The sequence below is a fragment of the Impatiens glandulifera genome, chromosome 9 (genome assembly GCF_907164915.1).
Source record: "Impatiens glandulifera chromosome 9, dImpGla2.1, whole genome shotgun sequence".
In the NCBI taxonomy this organism is placed as follows: Eukaryota; Viridiplantae; Streptophyta; class Magnoliopsida; order Ericales; family Balsaminaceae; genus Impatiens; species Impatiens glandulifera.
Genome location: NC_061870.1, coordinates 23,332,320 through 23,352,610, shown reverse-complemented (window position 1 = coordinate 23,352,610; position 20,291 = coordinate 23,332,320). Strand labels below are relative to the sequence as shown.

General features: G+C 30.5%; 4 protein-coding genes across 4 annotated transcripts; 3 read left to right on the top strand and 1 right to left on the bottom strand.

Annotated features, from left to right (window-relative positions):
• Window positions 1-872: 872 nt before the first annotated feature.
• Window positions 873-4,972, bottom strand: LOC124915557 (coiled-coil domain-containing protein 25-like). Its single transcript, XM_047456302.1, has 6 exons — window positions 4,780-4,972; window positions 3,021-3,148; window positions 2,364-2,467; window positions 2,187-2,274; window positions 1,327-1,388; window positions 873-1,213 (listed from the first exon to the last, which is right to left on the bottom strand). The coding sequence occupies exons 1-6, from the start codon at window positions 4,890-4,892 to the stop codon at window positions 1,061-1,063; spliced, it is 648 nt and encodes a 215-aa protein (XP_047312258.1). The 5' UTR covers window positions 4,893-4,972; the 3' UTR covers window positions 873-1,060.
• Window positions 4,973-12,600: 7,628 nt separating this feature from the next.
• LOC124914324 (UDP-glucuronate 4-epimerase 1) lies at window positions 12,601-14,402 on the top strand. Its single transcript, XM_047454843.1, has one exon. The coding sequence runs from the start codon at window positions 12,773-12,775 to the stop codon at window positions 14,072-14,074; it is 1,302 nt and encodes a 433-aa protein (XP_047310799.1). The 5' UTR covers window positions 12,601-12,772; the 3' UTR covers window positions 14,075-14,402.
• A 977-nt stretch (window positions 14,403-15,379) lies between these two features.
• On the top strand, window positions 15,380-17,096 carry LOC124914460 (tetratricopeptide repeat protein 1-like). The gene is made up of 5 exons (XM_047455016.1): window positions 15,380-15,825; window positions 16,085-16,264; window positions 16,347-16,473; window positions 16,577-16,702; window positions 16,795-17,096. The coding sequence occupies exons 1-5, from the start codon at window positions 15,517-15,519 to the stop codon at window positions 16,908-16,910; spliced, it is 858 nt and encodes a 285-aa protein (XP_047310972.1). The 5' UTR covers window positions 15,380-15,516; the 3' UTR covers window positions 16,911-17,096.
• A 384-nt stretch (window positions 17,097-17,480) lies between these two features.
• Window positions 17,481-19,766, top strand: LOC124915478 (transmembrane protein 208 homolog). The gene is made up of 5 exons (XM_047456198.1): window positions 17,481-17,721; window positions 18,072-18,265; window positions 19,222-19,306; window positions 19,388-19,453; window positions 19,551-19,766. Exons 1-5 carry the CDS (start codon window positions 17,638-17,640, stop codon window positions 19,641-19,643), a joined length of 522 nt encoding a protein of 173 aa, XP_047312154.1. The 5' UTR covers window positions 17,481-17,637; the 3' UTR covers window positions 19,644-19,766.
• Window positions 19,767-20,291: the final 525 nt, after the last annotated feature.

Genomic DNA, 20,291 nt, shown 5'->3' with positions numbered 1-20,291 from the left:
TATAACTCACTAAGACAGTTGTTCTTAATAAATAAAAAAACATGTCATCACAGTAAGAGTTGTGCTTCCATATTCCAAATAAAAAATTAATACGACTCTAGCATATTCCAATTAAAAAATTAATAATTATATATAATTATATATATATATATATATATATATATATATATATATATATATATATATATATATATATTGGATCAACAATTAAATATAAAAATAGAGATGGGTAAGTCTATATATGTATATATTTAAAATTTATAAAATGATAAATATATATTTTTAAATTATATAATTTCACATTATAATATTTTTTTAACTAATTATTAAAAACTAAACAATTACTTATATAATTAAAAAACTGAATAATAAGAAAATAGAAAAAAGTTAGTTAATAAAAAAAAATTAAAAACTACCAAATAAGAAAACATAAAATAAATTTAAAATTTAATATATTTATTTTTTTGATTTAATTTAAATTATGATGAATTGTTATTTAAATAAAAAAATAATGTTCATAATTTAATAAAATATTTTATAATATTAAATTAAATAATATTTTAAATTTAAATATTTTATAAATATATAATTAAATATTTTTTATATTAAAAATTATAAAAAGAACAGAGAAGCTTGAAAAGATGAAAGAGGAGAGATAGGCATTCTAATTAAGTTTTAAAAAAACCTTAACCATAAGGTTAAAAATGTCTAATTTTTCATGATCATATGGAGCCATCATTGAATATAGCCTCAACAAAAAAACATTAAAAAAATGCATAGTTTTAAACATTCCTTCAAAGAATATCAAACTGATTTTCAATGAAAAACTCAATCTGTTTATTTCTTAAAAAATAATTTTCAGTTGCAACATGCAAACAAAACTCCACGTTCATATATTGTTCACAATCCTCAATCAAAAATATTTGCCAATTCAGCAAAGGGCATCAATAGGTGAAAAATGAAACTGCAATTCTTATGATTGTTTTTCGGCTTCAGATGAACTTACAATAATTCACACTGGCCTTGAATGACACTGATCGGTTTTGATAATTAATCTTCTTCACATGAAATCGTCCTCCAACTCCTGCAAGGACTTGTTTGCTTGTGCTATATCCTTGTTTGATGTCATCTTCTCCGCCACCATCAAATTTTTGTAGCTCCTCAAATCAGCTTGTTTATCTTTTTCCAGTCTATCAAGATCCTCTCGTCGTTTCTGTTGTATTATATATCCATCAAGACAAACATACATCAATAATGCTTGATACAAATCATATGTTCCATGAAATCTACTCCAAAACTTTTTTAACATGGTGCAGAAGAACTCACTTTTTCTCTCAAAAACTGCTTCCTTACTGCTCTTTCTTCTGCAATAATTGCTTCACGTTCGCCTGAATAGCCAAAAAAAACAAAATTGAAATAAATGAAAAACATGATAACATCCTTTCTTAAATGTATATATTGTATTAAAGTGAAATAAATGATAAGTCTCTTTGTCCTTCAAAATTCTGAATTAGTTTCTTCGGCGGGAAAGACAATCTTAATAGATTAACCTTTTTATTCATTCATTCACATCAAGGTGTTTAAAGTGAAAATCAAACATGAAACCATAGCCTCTGAGTTCAAGACTTTAACCATTTAAGCTACACGAAAGTTGGTACCACAAGACTTTTAACCATTTAACCTTTAGTATAACTGTACATGTGAGGTAAATCAGATTAGAAGTTAAATGAATGGTGACTCTAAATAAGGTGATTTTATATGCCACTTCATTTCATTTGCAAGACCTTTATTGAAAAGGTAATTCTTCTTTCACCACTTAATCTATAAAGTTGTGGTTAACTTATAATCACGGTTGCTATTTGTACTGAAAAGTCATGACCATTTGATGTGAGAAACATCAGAAAAGTAATTATATATATAGGAGTAAACAAGGACAAGAATAAAATGGTTCAATCAACAAGATCATATGTGGTGGAGAGTTTGAACAGAAAAAAAAAATAATGTTAAAAGCTACCTCTCAAAATTTGACAAATATTTTGAGAGCTTATTTATGGGTTTAATCTACATATATCATGTAAAGTAAGTCCATTTAAACTAATTAACATAAGATTTTTAAAATTTAAGCTGCAATATCTTATTCAATATTCAGTCCATCTAAATCACATGTTGAATCAGAATACTAATACCTTTCAGGTCAGGCTTCCGCTCCACTTTTGTTCTGTTCAATCTATTAACAATCTCATTAATTCGCTTCTCCACTCGAACAGTGCGAACCTAAATTTAGCAACAAGATCAGCAATCTACAACTAAAAACAGCAAGTTATATGCATAAATTTGTATCAAAAGCAACAAGTTAGACTGACCATCTTTGGGTTATGAAAGCCAACTTGTCCTACATCCATGGACGCTGTCTTTTTCAGATTTTGCCAGGGTGTATAAACAATGTCAACATTATTCACCTTGTTCCCTGTCAATTAAGATAGTGTACAAAACAATACTGGTCTGTGCTAAACTGAAAATATATTATATAAAATGAATAATAGTCTATGTACTAAAAGTAAGAACAATTGATCAAATTTTGGCTCAAAAAATAATGTAACATCTGGATTGTAGATCAATTTCCACCTCAGATCAAGATCACTTGGCAGTTCGAAGATAGTAAGCATTGTAAGTAAAGAAAACAAAACAAAAGGTAGCTAAGCATGCCAAGAAAAATTCTAACTATTTATCCTTCTGCACCATTCCTCCACCTCTATGTAAATGGAATACCATAAGAAATTCACTATACAATCTATGTGCATACTGACCAAAGAAAACAAGGAAAAGAGAAGTTGATAGAGCAAGATGTTGCATTCCCTCTTTAAAAATATCTCATTTTCTTTTAAAGAAGGTCAACTTTACATTAATAAATATATGAGTAACAAAAAAAAATATGTATTGAATATTCTTGACTTATGATTAAAGGAAAACCAGTTCAAGAATATTCTTAAGGAGTAAAGAGCAAGTTAAGAAGCATTTGCCTTGAATCGAATTAGCTTTAACAAGTTGTGCACAATCTTCCAGCAGTGTTTCGGATATGTTATCCATTGTCTGACCCTTTTGCATTCTGAGATAAACATGGGCTGAAGACATTTTATCAACATGAAACCTGCAGATAACAAATCATAAAACTCAAGAAATTGCAACATCAAGGAAAAGTCTAAATATACACTGTCCTTGTAAACACCTAATGAATATATGATTATTGAGCATATTGCAACACAACCATAACTTGGACTCACATTCAGGATGCTATAGATCTGAGTCAAGTGTTTCATATATGTATGTATGTCCAGGCACATCATAAACTAACTGACAAATGTTAAATACATGAGCAACCTAAAATTATGAGACAGAAAGAAACTAAGACGGAAAAAGGAAGGATATGACAAAAAAACTTCTAATGAGAACAGAAATATTGTAAGCTTAGATCAAAAATTCAAATGAGAGTGACCCGCCTCTTTATTGCAAATGAAAGCAAAATATCCCAATGACAATCTTGACTTTGCTTGAGATGACATTTGTAAGACATTATTTTTATTACATTTGCTCAAACTGCAATATTAATAGTTCCTCTTTTAAGATTCTTCCATATGTTCCCCATATGACACTAGTAATCGATGATGGAAGTGCCCCCTTACAATCTATTATACTGATACTAAACTTAGATAGTAAATGCTACAGAAAAGCAAATCCTCAATCAAACCATGGGATCCATTCAATAGAATGGGGAAAAATATAAATTTACTATCAGAGGTTACAATTCATGGAAATGCACCAAAGGTTTAATACTCAAATATAACACCCCCATCTTTCCAATGTGTTGCAGAGAAGCAATAAACCAATTTAGGGAACTTCTGATACGAGTAGACAAAGTGTTCGAAAAAAGTAGGACACATATCATTTGGAAAGAGACTAGAGTCCAAAAAAATACCAATATATACCTAAATAAATAAACTGTAGAATAACTACAAATCCCTAGCAAAAGGAGCAGTGGGGGTCGGGAGAGGAAGAGGTAACCGGCTATGTTTGATAGCTATATCCATGACTAAATCTGAACAGGTTCAACACCCATGAAACAGGCACATGTACAAACACCAAGACTTAAGAACCAATGTAAAGGGAACTACTGAGAATAATGCAGGATATAGCATTTCATGAATGCTCTTGTATGCTACGTGAATTATTATCTGCAACTAAAAGAGCAATGAGCACAAAATTATTCTGAAAATGTGTTTATTTTGGATAGAAATGATCTTGACTGCATATAGACCACCTCTTCTAGTGTATCTAAGTAACACAATGCATTGATATACTTAGCATATCCATGGTTATTCAGCTAAGTTCTAGATTTTACTACGTATTGAACTTGAAGCCATGTGAATTTCGTATCACTTTTATCATCCATTCTAAGCCTCTCATATCTAAACCTAAACTTTACCATGCCCTCCATCATGCTACAAAATACTGTATATTCTATAAGATGCAGGCAATAAGAATTGAGAAGCAAACCCCAATAAGTTAGATTTCTTATGAGATGTCACCTTTAATTGATAATCATCAGATAAATAACACGAAATCAATCAATAAATCAAATCACAAGTATATAAGCATACTGGAAAACTAGAAAAAATGAAATCCAAATGAACCCAAGTGCAAAAGGCAGAAATTTGAAAGCGGGGTAATCAATGATTATGTTTGTAAATAACACAATTTGATAAAGAAGAAAGAAAGAGTTACCAAATGTCTTCGACGAAGCCATATTTGATAAGCTCTTCGTTCTCATGTTTGTCAATTCCCATGAAGATCGTGTAATCTCCAACCTCAGGTCGAGCTTTGAAGTAGAAAACCATCTTTTCTCTTATGCCTCCCTTCGCCCTAGGGTGGTCAACCTCAGGTCTCTTTTGGAAAAACTAGGGTTGGCTGATAATGGATTTTCTTCTCAATGTCTCAAATAGAACTGGATTTTCGTATTCCGGTAATCCGGTTACATTTCTTTTTTCAATTTCACCATTCACAATTTTTTATTTTTTTATATTAATAAATTATTTTTAATAAAAATTAAAAAAAATATATATATTTAATAATAAATAAAAACAAATTGTAGCAGGTGTAGCTAATCCCCTTTCTAGATGATTGATCACAAATTTGTATTTTTATTTTTATTTTTATGTTTGTGACTTTTTCTTTTCTTTTTTATATGTTTTAAATTAACTTTCATCCATTTTCATTACTATTTTTTAAATGATAAAAATATATATTATTTTAAAGATTTTAAAATAAAGTGACTTTGGTAAAAGAGAGTAAAGACATTTTTTTATTATATTTTTAATATATATATACCAAATCTAACCAATTTAATTAATTATAAAAATTATTTTAATATTTTAATATAAATATTTATAATAAATCTAATCAACTTACTTTTTATTTATTATTAAGTTATAAAATATAAGTATATATAAATAAAAATATAATTAAATAAATAATAATTGATAGTAATTATTTTTTAATTTTAACTAATATTATTTAAAAAAATATGTATTTATTTTTAAAAAATTAATTTTTATATATAATAAAATAACTGAGGTGTCATGCTATTTTTTAGCTTTAAAAAAATTATAATAAATTAAAAACATGTATTGAATGAGTCTCAATTGGGTGCTAGTGAGGTTTTGATTTAATAATTGAACATTTCACCGACAATTAACAAATTGGAATAGAGAACAAATTAGAAAAGTCACTCAAATCAAATTATTTTTCTAAAACATAACTGATTTACCAGCGTTAATTAAACCTGAATTGTTTTTTATACGTGTGATACTCTCTAATTTATAATTTACTCTAAACTTTATATTATAAATATATATTATAACAATTAATAGGATATGAAATATAGCATATATGTTTTTAATTAATTTGAATAAAAAAAATCTTTATAAATAGAGGTTAAAAACTTTTTTTTTCTTCATAAATTTATTATTTTTCTTACATAGAAGTTTGTTTATAAACACTAAATTATGATTAATTAATGTGTTAATTAATCAAATTAATTATAAGTTAAGGTTCAAAATAATTTTAAAAAAATTAAATGACAAAAATAAATAATTTTAATGAATTGATGTATCATCTCATCTAAAGAGAATTATTTATTTAAATCCTAAAAATAAAAATAAAAAATTAAAAAAATATTTGTCATACTTATTTTAATATTTTGTGTGTTTAAAAAGATCAAAATTAAAGCTAAAAGGTGAAAGAAAATTCAATTTTAATAAAACCTTTAAGGTTTTAATAAAAAATAAATTTATAATCGGGTGTAACGAAAACAGATTAATATGTTGCAGTAGGAGTCGCGTCCATCCGATGAACGTTGGGTCCTCATCCGACGCTTCAGGCGTTTCCACACAATCGGTTAGCCAAGCAAGAGCGCGCACGCGAAGCAGCAAACGTCTGTCTCCCCGAGCACTGATGAAACGCTAGGAACTGAAGGAACACCAACAGAACGCTGGAAAGCGCTCAAAACAACGTCGTTTTGAGCGTCACCTTCGTTTCCAATGCGACCGCCGTCTAGATAAGCTTGAAAAGTCGTGGATGATTTTTCCTTTTTGGAACTTTCTCCACAGTCCACCATTTCGGCTCATTTAAAGCCTAAAATGATCACCCTACGATGGTAATCATTTCTCCATATCAAAATAGTGATGAATCACCCTATTCCGGCGAGGACTTGTCAAGAACAGACAAAAGCCATTAATGATTTTGGGTTGATTCAAGACACTATGAGCTTCAATCGACCTTGGGATAGTATAAATACCTCCTCTAAGGTCATTCCGAAGACAACCTACCAACACAGAAGTCTCAAATAAAAAAAATCAAAATCTACCATTAAAGTTTTGGATTTTTCGAGATTTTTCTGTAAGGCTCTCAAACTTGGATCTGTGCATCCAGAAAGCTTCCATAAGGATTAATGAGTGTTCTCTAATCATTGGTAAGGTTATAATTATCCTCAAAACTTGTATGTTTGTTGTTTATGTGATTTTTATGATTGAATATTGATTCTATGATCATTTAGAAAATATCTAGCCAGGATAGAATCGATGAATCGATCTAACAAACAAAAACTCAAATTTGAATTTTCAAAATAAAAAACGACTTTGTTATTCTTGGGTTAATTTGATCGAATCACAGCCCAGAAAGCTTTCCAACATGATTGTAATGTTGTTGGCCAACCATTTGGATTATGTTTGATCCATCCTGATAATGTTTGATCAAAATCAAAATTTTCAAAATAAAATGAAAATTTTGATTTCTTGAATTGGTCAAAACAAATATCCAGTGCTCTTATTTTAGTACCAATCAAGTGTAAGGAAGCTATTGGACAACTTCTTTCACTTCAAAACAACATTAAAATCAAAAATCCATTTTTTTTATTAAAAACTGTTTTGAACAAATTGATCATCATCCAGGTCGATCCATACCTTGAGATGATGATCATTGTGAAGCCACCCAAGCTCTTGGATCAAAGAATTAGAGTTAAAAAAAACTAATTTAAAAAAATAAATTATTGTGTTCTTGAGGACCAAGACCTGTGAGTTTAGGACTGAGAGATTCGATCGAGGATCTTCGATCCAAACTGAGACCAAGGACCAAGAAAATCGATCTATGACCGAGATCAATGACCAATGTTCTTGAGTTAAGATCAAGACATATAACCGATGTTCTTGAGTTAGGACCAATATTTTTGAGCTAGGACCGAGACCTATGACCGGTGTTCTTGAGCTAGGACCGAGGATTCTCACATAGGAGCGAGAGGTCTGACTTGGGATCGAGAGCTCCTAGGTCCATGACCGAGAAACTTTGCCCTAGGCTAGTCCTTATAGGTTTTTACACCTAGATCGGTAACATCAGCTAAGGACCAAACATCCTTAGCACCTCGACCGAGAGACTCCGGTACTCAAACCGAGAGCTCTTGAGCCCAGGCCGAGGGTCTTCGGACCCCGTTCAATAAATCAGACCCGAACCTTAGGACTTTGGTCCTAAGGCTTGTTTGGTTCCACTTTTCAAAATCTAAAATTATTTTTGTAATTTCGGGACTCCAAATTATTTTCTAAAAATCTTGAAAAATTAGAAAATGCATTTTAAATATTTACAAAAATATTTCAACAATGACTTGTTTGGTGTTTATTTCTAAATCCTAATGTCTTTAAAAATAACTAATATTCTTCGGGTATTTCCACCTTAGTTGTCATCCGCATCAGGTACCAACATTTAAATATTGATGTTTCAATACTTTAAATAACGCTAAGTCTAGAATCATGACTAGGACAAGAAGAATAATTGGTTAAAACTCAAACGTTATACAACCAATTTTTAAAAGCCAACTTTATAAGTAAAGACCGTTTTCGGACGGGTACAGAGAATGAAGCGCGAAAGCCTTTTCTCGAATAACACCAAACTTCAAACCAAAAAACGAAACCCTGGTGCAAAATACATTTATATACGTACACATTTTTATTGATTTTTCTAAAATCAATTTACAACTTTGTCTTCAAATAAATAATCTTTATTAAATTAATGATGTTTAATTAATTTAAACTATATTTCAAATCAAATCGTCATTTGATTGTAACAAATCCCCAAATTATTAAAATTTGAATAAAATTAATTATTTTTACATAATTAATTTTAAAAAGCTGTCACATACTATCAAAATCTTTTTAAAAAAATGTTTTATTTTAAAAGATGTCCAGCACGCAAACTAAAGTTGAAACCATCAAACCTCGAGCCACCTTGGGTCTCCCCGTATTGTCACATGTCCTCCAAATACGTGCTAAGCTATGAAAGGGATTTCCCGGGAGTTACAAAGTTGAAACATTGTATCTTGTTCAATGTCACATCTTATTTTGTCGGATCATATTTTTTATCCTGAATTTGTATAGTCCAGATAATATTTTCAGCGGTTGGTGGGCGTTTGTGTTTTATACTATCTGATTGTCTTGGTGATCATTTCTCGAGTTAGTATTCGTCACATTCTTAGCAGTAAAGAGATGAAGTTACCAGATCTGAAGTTGTTTTTAATTTTTCCAATAAAGAGTCACTAAAACAGATTTTACAGTTGAAAACATTTTATAGGTATCATCTCATTATTTATATGGATTCAGTTATCACTTGACATAATTTTTTTAGCGTTGTTTATCAACATTTAGTTAAGGACAATTTTATTGTCGATTAGAATATTTGATAGAGATTCTTCCGATACCGTTTGATGGGTCTTTTCGACTTACTATACTCCATTACTTATCGTTATGAATATTTGAAGTCACCCTCAAGAATTACAAGATTGTTATATCTTCTTTTTAGAATTTTAATTATTACAAATATGTCGTGTTATTTAACATATAGATTTTTATTTAATTATTTTAATTTTGTTGACATTATTTTACCATTTAATTTTATATGTGTAACTCGTTATTTGAATTAATGGTAATTAATTTTTTTCAAAAAGAAATATTGTATATATCTTTATCTTACATGAAAAAAAAAAATTTAGTATAATGAACAATACTCTAAGTTTAAATTTGTAATTGTTTTTCTAGTATATGTTGTTCAAATTTTGAAGAGAATATCATACCAAAAAGATTTTTTAACCAACTATTTTACATCCATCATATATATATATATATATAGGTACAAATTTTAAATGTTATTATATATTAAAAAGATTGATTGAAACCTAAGATAAATATAAAGATTCCAAAAGTATGATTAGTAATAGCTAAAGCATAATAGCAAAGGACAGAAAGCAATAATTGAAGTGTTGGGAAAATATAGTATACAATTTCTAAACCACCCAACACAATATGATCAAGCCACCACAATCTATTCAAAGACCAAATCTGAACATGACTAGCAAAAAAAAAACATCATTTTATTACAAACCCAAAAGGAAAAAACAACATTTGAGTTATAGGAAAACATCAATTTGCTCTAATGAATTCATAAGCAGCAAAATGAAATGAAATAAAGAATCCAAACAAGCATTCAACACAAATGAAATGAAACAAAACCACTCTCTCGGTTTAATGGAAATAGATTTGGTTTGTATCACACTAAGGCATCATCATTCCAAACACACAAGAAGGTTGTAATCATCTCCAACAAAATTCATCTAACTCACTTTTTAAAATCTTTTGAAGTTGTCTCAATTATATATATATAAAGTCCAAAACATGAAAATAAGAAAAGAATACAAATATGTTACACAACAGATTTATCGAGCTCGTAGATTTTAAAAGAACGAATTAACTCCCCGATCAGCTCTATCAACTTTTTAGAACGAATATCAGAAAACGTCATTATGAATCATTCAATCATTGAATGTTCGATGATTTTTTTTTAACTAGATAGTTCACCAGAAAATAATCGAGATGATAACACAAATATGTATTCTTGTCATATCAGTCACCTCAATCTAAATTTCACATTAAGATGCAAAAATGAGTGAATTTCCAATTTCATATTTTTATGACCACGGCTTATCAAAATGAAACTTTTTTTCATAAAAGTACAAGAATCCAATTAGACACTCATATAAAATCAAGAGTCTTTCAACCACACAACCGTCCATTACGTAGATCTCATACAATATACTAATCAATCTTTCAAATTTTATTTTCACTAAAGCAATATATGACACAACCAAGGTTCTCAACAGTGACTTAATGACTTCTATCTAAACACCATCATTAATTACATAAAATATTTTAAGCTAATTATTTTTTCAATTATGGATGAAATCTAATCAAAATAATCATTTCTCTGTTTCGAGACACGTTTTCGAAGTTGTATACCTATTGAGATATTTAATAATATTTTTCATTGTAAACCTAATTCACTCAAAGATATGTGTTTTAAAAAAATAAGCCAATATATTAACAATTATGTTTAGATGACTTAATTATTTAGTGAAATTCAATTACAAGTCAAAACCACTCACCAAAAAGAAAAACTTATTGCTTCCACATTAACATAACTTATCCTTTTGTTTTATTAAAAGTTATATAGCTAAATTCATTTAATACAGACATTAACATAGAAATGGTTGGTAGTTAAGTGATAATGATAATCTATTTTCCCTATAGTTTATATCCTTCTAGTATTGACAAATGGAATAAGAATGTCAACTAAATGATACGACTTTAATGCAATTAATTAAGATTGAGATCTGAGACTAAATAATTCTAAATGCTAATGAACGCCGGTGATTGATATCTCATTTATTTATCTATTTAAAAAATCATTATAACATAAATAAATCACTTAAACAAAATCAAATAGCAAGCACCAATACCATCTGATTTTTCTCCAAGTGGAATTAATTTGTATGAGAATATAAAATAATCAAACTCATTCGGATATGGCTTAAGTCCCAAACTTGAGCCTGAAATCCAAAAGAAATTGTGAAAATCATAACGATAAACAACACGAAAAGCAAAGACAAATGAACTCGAGACTTTCCGTTTAATCAGTTCAAGCCCCCGACAATTGTTATTTGAGCCACCCTAATAGATTTCTCAAAAAATCTCTTTGATGGTTAGTTAAAAAAAATTAATGAAAACATTTCACGTTTTGTTATCGAGAGAAAATTTGATATTAAAGTTGATGAGATTAAAAAAATTACTTTAGAGAGATTAACACTACAATCACTTCATTTTAATTGTAAATCAAATCAAATTTAATCTCTAAGTTTGATAAACCCTTAATACAAGTTTTGTTATAGCTTAACCAATTGTGTTGTGATTAATTATTAAAATTGATTATCACATATTTTAATATACACCTCTTATAACTCCATAAGCAATTATATATTATATTATTTTGGTTACAAATTTAATTTTGTTATATAACTAATAATCTATTAAGTCATTTATTAAGCATTTTATATTCAAAATCAACTTCTCAATCCCTACCAAACAAACCAAACTAATTAAATTCTTCCAAATTTAACAAATAGTAAAAATACGTGTAAATCTATCATATCACAAACTTATAAAGAAAAAAAAATAATTATTTTTATATTAATTAAAAACCCAAGATTTTTTTTACTAGTAACTGTCCCATATTTCTTCACGGATTCTTATGATTTTTGTTCGGATTCTAAAGTTTATACTTGATTGGTCTTCAAGTACTTATTTATGTGATTGTAAAATTTTAAAGAGAAAAGAAAAAAGAAAAAAGAAAATTCCTCATAGTTTTACAGCTGTAATATGTACGATTGCATTATATCTTATAAAGTAATAAAAAAACAATAAATAAATTTCCCTTTATAATATTATATTTGTTAATTAAATTATTATATATAGTAAAATATTTATGACTTTTTATTAGGACACTATTTATTATTATTATTTTTCAAATATAGTAAAATAGATAGCGGTAAAAAAAAAAAATTACTTTGTGAAGATGAAATCTTGACCGTCCTTTTTAACGCGCTTTTATTTAATTAACGCGTAAACACGTCTGTAGGTCTTCTTTCATTATATAATCTCTTCCCGGTTGCCCTTTCTTCTCCGGCAGGTGCAGACGAAACAATCCCCTTTTTCCCTGCAATCTGCATTTGTCTTCTCTCTCTACAATAATTTTCCGATCACCGGCCGGCGATCTCTATTCTCTACCGAATACATCCATCCATCAATTCAATCTGTCGATTCAAAGGAAGGAGAGCGTTTCAGGAAGAATGCCGTCATTAGAGGACGAATTGTTTCCATCGACGCCAGGAAAGTTCAAAATCGACCGGCCATCGCAAAGTATATGCCGTCAATTTCACCGATGTTTCGCCTCAACAGGTACGATGTTCCTATGGGCGTTATTTCTCATAGCCCTAACCGCATCATATTTAAGTTTCCAAAGCTTTATCGATTCCGGTAGTCGGTATTTCACCGCTTCATGGGGTGGAATTCAATGGGAGAAACAAGTTCGAACTTCCGCCCAAATCCATCGATCTGGTGGCTTATCCGTACTCGTAACCGGCGCTGCCGGTTTTGTCGGGTCTCACGTTTCAATCGCGTTAAAGAAACGGGGAGATGGAGTCGTGGGGATCGATAATTTCAACAACTATTACGACCCGTCTTTGAAAAGAGCCCGTAAATCTCTCATGAATTCCCGTAATATCTTCATCGTAGAGGGTGATATTAACGATGCGCGCATGTTAGCAAAGCTATTCGAGATCGTCTCCTTTACTCACGTAATGCATTTGGCTGCGCAGGCGGGTGTACGTTACGCAATGGAAAACCCCGGTTCGTATGTTCATAGCAACATCGCCGGTTTAGTAACGCTTCTAGAAGCTTGTAAAACTGCCGATCCACAACCTAGTATAGTTTGGGCATCATCAAGTTCAGTTTACGGGTTAAACGATAAAGTACCATTTTCCGAATCGGATCTAACAGATCGACCCGCTTCTCTATACGCCGCCACAAAGAAAGCCGGCGAGGAAATAACACATACATATAACCACATCTATGGGTTATCTATAACGGGTCTTCGTTTCTTCACGGTTTACGGTCCATGGGGAAGACCCGACATGGCTTATTTCTCATTCACTAGAAACATACTTCAAGGGAAACCGATTACGGTTTACCGGGGTAAGAATCAGGTGGATCTAGCTCGGGATTTCACTTACATAGATGATATTGTGAAGGGTTGTATCGGGTCGTTGGATACATCAGGGAAGAGTACTGGTTCGGGTGGGAAGAAGAATGGGCCGGCGCCTTATCGGATCTATAATCTGGGTAATACGTCGCCGGTGAGTGTGCCGACGATGGTGAATATATTAGAGAAGTATTTGAAAGTGAAGGCGAGGAAGAATATGGTGGATATGCCTGGAAATGGAGATGTTGCGTTTACACATGCGAATATAAGTTTGGCTAGAAGGGAACTTGGGTATAAACCGACTACGGATTTGCAAACTGGGTTGAAGAAATTTGTTCGATGGTATCTTTCTTATTATGGGTATAATCACGGGAAGCCTGTTGTAAATTGATTGATGATGATGATAGTTTACTTTTATTATTATGATTATGATTATCTGCTGGAGATTTTTTAATTCCTTTTTATGGGACGACCCGACCCGGTGGATATGTGAAAGGAAAATCCATTGATGATTCTTTTCTTGGGAGGAAGAGGATGAGGAGGAATCACTACGAAGAAGAAGATGCTTTTGACCTTTTTCTTTCTCTTTCTCTTTGATTGAACAGTCTGTTTTTTGTTTTTACTATGGGTTTGTCACTCTGTAAAATGAAGGAGTTGCTGACTTTGTTACTTTTTTTTTTTTTAATTATATATAAATAATTTCATATTTCTTATTCTTATTGGTTTTCATTATATATTATATGTTAATGTAATTATATTTCAAAATTTAAATGACAAATCAATCATTTAATCCACTTACAGTCATTTTTATTTATTAATGACAATGCCATTTTGTTTTTAATTTTTTTTTTATTTATTAGCAACCTTGTTGTCCTCTATTATTGAGTTATCGAGTATTATTATAACTCTAAATTGTGACAAGATAGAAATATAATGTTCTATTTGAATCACCTATCTCCGCCGTATAATCGAAATGAATGAGCTGATCAAGGAAAGTATCATATTTACTGGTTGTCACAGCGTCATCGGATTGAGTGTCTTCATTTTTATTCTTAATTTTTATCCGATTAATGTTAGAGAGTTTTGGCAGAAAATTCACCATTGCCTCTCCGAAAATAAATAATTTTATTTTTTTATTCATTGATATTAAGATATTATAGTTTTATGTTTTTGAAGTAAAAATTACCCCTAAATTGAAAGTAAAATTATATTATGCTAAAGTAATAGTTAATATTTAAATTGCTGATTTAATTTGAACAAAAAATATATTAGTTATATAGTCTGCAATGTCTTGATTGAGTGAGTATAATTAACGTAAACTGTTCAATTGAGAGTTTATTCAAATAACTTATAGTCAATTCGACATAAATTCGTAATATATTAGTTAACTTATAATTTTTAAAAATATATATCAACTTAATTTTATAGTGTTTTTGTTTAATAAGAGGAATTGTTTGAATTTGTTACTGTATTGATATTTTTATATTTAATTTTGTTTAATTAATTGTTTTAAATTAATTTAAAATAATAGGTTGAATATGAATTATTATATATATACTATATAGGATTGTATATTTAAACAATTGATAAAATTATTAAAAATAAATCTATATTTAATAAACATTTCAACTCAAAACGACGTCGCATAGATCCGGATCCATTATAGAAAGAAGCATCGAGGCTCCAATATCGAATAATGAAATCATTCGTCGTGGAGCGAAGAGGTTTCTGGAAGACTCGAAATTCGACTTTCTAGCTATAGCATCTGATTTCTTTCTCCTTCTCGACTTCCAAAATCTTTAATCTGATTCAGCTAGTTTAGTTAAGAAAGAGATGGTCCTGATCGAGCCAGTACCGATTGAAGAACAACAAGATGCCGTCAATGTTGTATCCAAACCGAAATCGAAGCCGCCAACATCATCTTCGTCGGAAGTTACAGACTCTAACGTAGCAGAAACCGCCGCCGGAGACGTATCGGATGGATTCGAAACGGCAAGCGAGAAGGACTTGAGCGATGAAGACGATGAAGTAGTTAAAGAAATGGAGCAGCAGCAGCAGGAGGATCAACAAGAACACGAAGCTTCTCTTACAGTAACCAATGATTCAGATAAACCTTCTATTAATGAGAATGAATCTAAAGAGGTTAGGGTAAACTGTCGTTAGTTTTTCATTACAAAGGCTTCAGTAATTTTAAGGTCATTAGCATATTTATATGTTCTGATTGATTACTCATGTGATGATTGAAAGGAACTCAATTTGGCTTCTGATTAACTAGTTTTTATGGATTGTGGAATGAATTTTTACAATTGTTAATACTTTCCATTGGAAAACAGTTTCCTGTTAAGATGTAAGAGTTGAGATCAATCAAGCTTTCTCCTCTGATTTGATCTTCTTTTTGCAGAAAGCGTTGGCTGATACAAATGATGCAAAATTGGAAGGCAACAGATTGTTTAAGAGCGGATTATATGAAGAGGCATTAGTACAATATGATCTTGCTCTGCAAATTGCACCAGATATGCCTTCATCTGTCGAAATACGATCAAACTGCCATGCTAATCGTGCATTATGCTTCTCGAAACTAGTAAGTCTATAATTAGTATTCTTGTTAATGCTTTGCTGATATAGCTGTTGCTAAGTTCTTTGCCTCGTAATAACCCATCCAGGGGAAAAATGAGGAAACTGTTAAAGAATGCACAAAAGCATTAGAGCTCAATCCTAGTTATGTAAAGGTGCTGATTAGACGAGCAGAGGCTCATGAGAAGCTTGAACACTTTGAAGAAGCCATTGCTGGTATTTTATCTAACGATAATACTAAGTTCATTCTATTCTTATTTTAATTATAATTCTAATTCTCGTTCTTTACCCTCTTGCTTTTATGGTGTTTTCTCCACAGATTTGAAGAAAGTTTTGGAATTAGATGAATCAGATGGGATAGACAAGATGCAAGCTAGTAGAACAATTCAAAGATTGGAGCCATTGGCTGCTGTAAAGCGTGAAAAAATGAAAGAAGAAATGATTGGTGGGTAAAATCTATCATTGCCGTCTTATATAACACTAGTACTGTTCTATTGATGATTAAATATGTGTTTTCTTGACTTGTTGGATAAACAGGAAAACTTAAGGAAATGGGGAATTCAGTTCTAGGGCGATTTGGTATGAGTGTTGACAACTTCAAAGCCATCAAGGACCCGAATACTGGTTCATACTCCATTTCATTCCAACGCTAGTAAATTATTATTAAGATTGTTTTACGTTTGATTGGTAATGTTTGAACATATATTATATGAAGCAGAAGGATGAAACATTACTTATTTTTTTTCTTTCAGATGGTTTTGGATGAGTTGTCTGTAATGTACTTTTTCTGTACTGGAATTGGGAAATAAACTCTATATAATTGATTATTCACTTGTTAAGTTGGTGTTTTTAATGTTCTTGCTGGAATTGAAGTTCTTTTCAGTAGATTATTGAAATAGGAAAGTGATGAATATGTGAAAGTTTGATGATATTTGTATTTATAAAATAGTAAATAAAGTGATAAAATAAAATATTTAGATAATCAATGTTACTTGATTATTGATATTCAATGTCAGATTCTATAGATCATGAAAGAATTCTGACCAAACAATTAGACTTTTTTTTATTTAGAAGGGTTGAAAAGAGTGATTTTTTAATAAATGTTTAGATCATAAAAAAAACTTTTTTAGGTAAAAGTGGATGAAAAATATCAATTTTTTATTAGATTATCTAAACTAAAATTGTTATTATTTATTAAGAAAAGCTTACATTTGATATATTTATATATATTTTTGGTGTGGGAGTTAAATGATTAATGAATTTTGCTGTTAAGAAAAGTAATTATAGTATGAAATTTGGGTTGTAAGTGCAGATTGATTTCTCCTCTTTCTCTATTGATTCTCTGCTGCCTGCTTCTCGAGCTTCTTCAGAAGGTTGAAGATGGCGAATCAAGGTGCGAAGAAGAGAAAAGAGGAGAACACTCGGCACATGAGGAATCTTCTTCGTTTCATCATCCTCTGCAATGTACAGCGTTTTCAGTTTCTATTTTCTTTGTGATTTATCAATCAATTGCCTTTATCTCTTTCTCTGATTGATTATCCAGTTGGATTTTGTGTTGTTTCTGATTTGATAGATTGATTCTGACTTTATTAGAACAGTCAACATATTACCTTTGTTATCAATTTTTCTTGAGCTATGCTGAATGCTCTTCTGTTTGAGGAAATGTTGCTAGGTGAATTGGAATCATTGGATTTATAGCAGTTAGTATTATGCCTTTGTTGCTTGCTTAATGTTTGAACAACTCTTCTGTGAGTCATGGTCAATTGGTCATGGTCATGGTGATTTGAACTATTGGTCTTACTGTTCTTGTCTAGGTTATTTATCTCTTGTTAAGAGCAGGCGTATTCCATGCAACATTCACTTGGAAGCACTGGATAGGCCTTATTTTGACGTCATTTGCCTATTTCATTCCTTATCGACAACTTGCCTCAATGTCAAAGCCTTCTTATGGTGATGATGGTGAACTCTTCGATGGTGGTTATGATATGAGTACTACTGGTGTTTGTGGGTATGTATGCCTTGTCTTTTTCTTCAAATTGAGATGTATTATGCATCCTTTCTTCTTTTATGTTTTAAAACTTTTTTGTTTGCGATGGTCTTCTAAATCAATATGAGATATAAAAACCTAGGTTGTGTTTTTCGGAAATAGTCTGTAGATGGGTCACTTGTGGTTCAACCTATAAATCCAGGTACAGTTTTTTACCAAACAAAATTGTACCTGATTCTTGAAAAAATGGGATCATAATGGAACTTTTCATTTGTCCAACAAAGCTTTGATTTCACCCAACCATTTCTTTTATCAAATGAAAGAATATTAAGGACTACTACCAAGTCTCACCACCAGGAAAAGAAGTCAATTCTTACAGTCTCAATGTTGCAAGTTGCAACCTGTGTCTTGTTTGATCTGGGGTTATTGAATAACCATGTAATTATTTTCAATGTAAGAAGTGAGTTATTTGGATAAAATTATCAAAACGTGTCCTCTTATTGTTTAATAGTTTACTATTTTGTAAAAAAGTAATTTGATTGTTGGTAGATTGGATAGTGGGTCTCCAAATAACCCACATCCAACAGGTCCCTTCATTTGGAAGCTTCTTTATATCTACTTTCGAGTTCTACATATAGTTCAAGGTGTAGAAAACTGTTTTCAGTTACACAATGAGCCAGCATTTTCTCTAATAATTTTGTTGTCCTGACTCGATTCTAATGAGATAGAAACAAATCATTTTCGTTTGGTGAAACAAAGTGTGCCTCTCATAATAGTTTCATTAATGAATTGGTGGCCACAGTTGTGGCTGGATCGCAAGGAGAAACCAAACATATACATTTTAGGCTGGATGAACTGTTACTCTATTTTCATTCAAGTGGTTTTTATTCGAAACAATGACTACTGTGCCTTTTAGATTTGCTTGAATAGTTGTTGCCTTTTCAGGTCTCATGTCATCTGGTTAACACCCATTACAGGTACTTACATGATGTGATTTACATTACTGGATTTGTGCAGCTTGGATCTATAATTTCAGACAAGTTTTGGTACATTTATCTAGTGGTAAGTAAAATCTATTTTTGCCATGAAAAAGAGTTTTATTGGCCTCGTCTGTAATCATTTGAATTTCCAACCCCTTTTCAGATACCTGGATTTGCAATCTACAAATTAATTGATTTTGCCAAAGGGTTCCTACCGAATGGTTCAGAGGTATTGTTTTTAATTTTGGAAGCTAGCACGACCCCACAATTATGCCCCACTTACCCGACAAATATTTTGGCTAAAATCCTGAGATAATAATGTGTAGGGAGGTGAAGAAGATGAATTGACGAAGAAGAAAAGAGAAAAAATGGAGAGGAAAGCTTCTAGAGGAAAATTTGTTAAGACAAGAACCAGATAATAGCCTCTCCCATAACCATTTAACTTGGGCTTTTTTCTTTCAAAATACACTGAATTCATGATTTTGATAGTAAATTACTAATTAAGTCTCAATTTATTTTCTTTAATAAATAATACATTTGCATATTGAGAGCATTATTTTAAATCCACATTATGCAGAGTCTTGTACATGTATCTTAATTATTATTTTTGCCATCTTAACACTCTTTATAAAACTTTTTTCACTTTGAGTATTCTCAAAGAGAGTGTATTTCTCAAGATGTGTGAGGTTGCTTGTTTTTATATTAATACAGATTAATCTAAGCATATATTGACCAAAAGGATCATATTTATAAAATTCCTAGTAGGTATGAGATTGTGAGGAGGATGAGCTACGATGGTAAACCATTTTATTTTGAGAATTTTTTATTACCATTCCGTCTGGTTCTGTTTCGGGATTTTCCGCGATGAGTCAATTATACAATTTTTTTTAAAAAGTTTAAGTTTTTTACATAATAAAATTATATAAAAGGTTTTTCTAATATAATATATTGAAAACTTATAATATTATAAAAAAATAAATTTAAATCTTTTATAAAATGTTGTTTTTACCATGTTTGAGGTAAGATGGAAGTCCCCGATTCCAATTTAAAATATCTGAACCAATCAT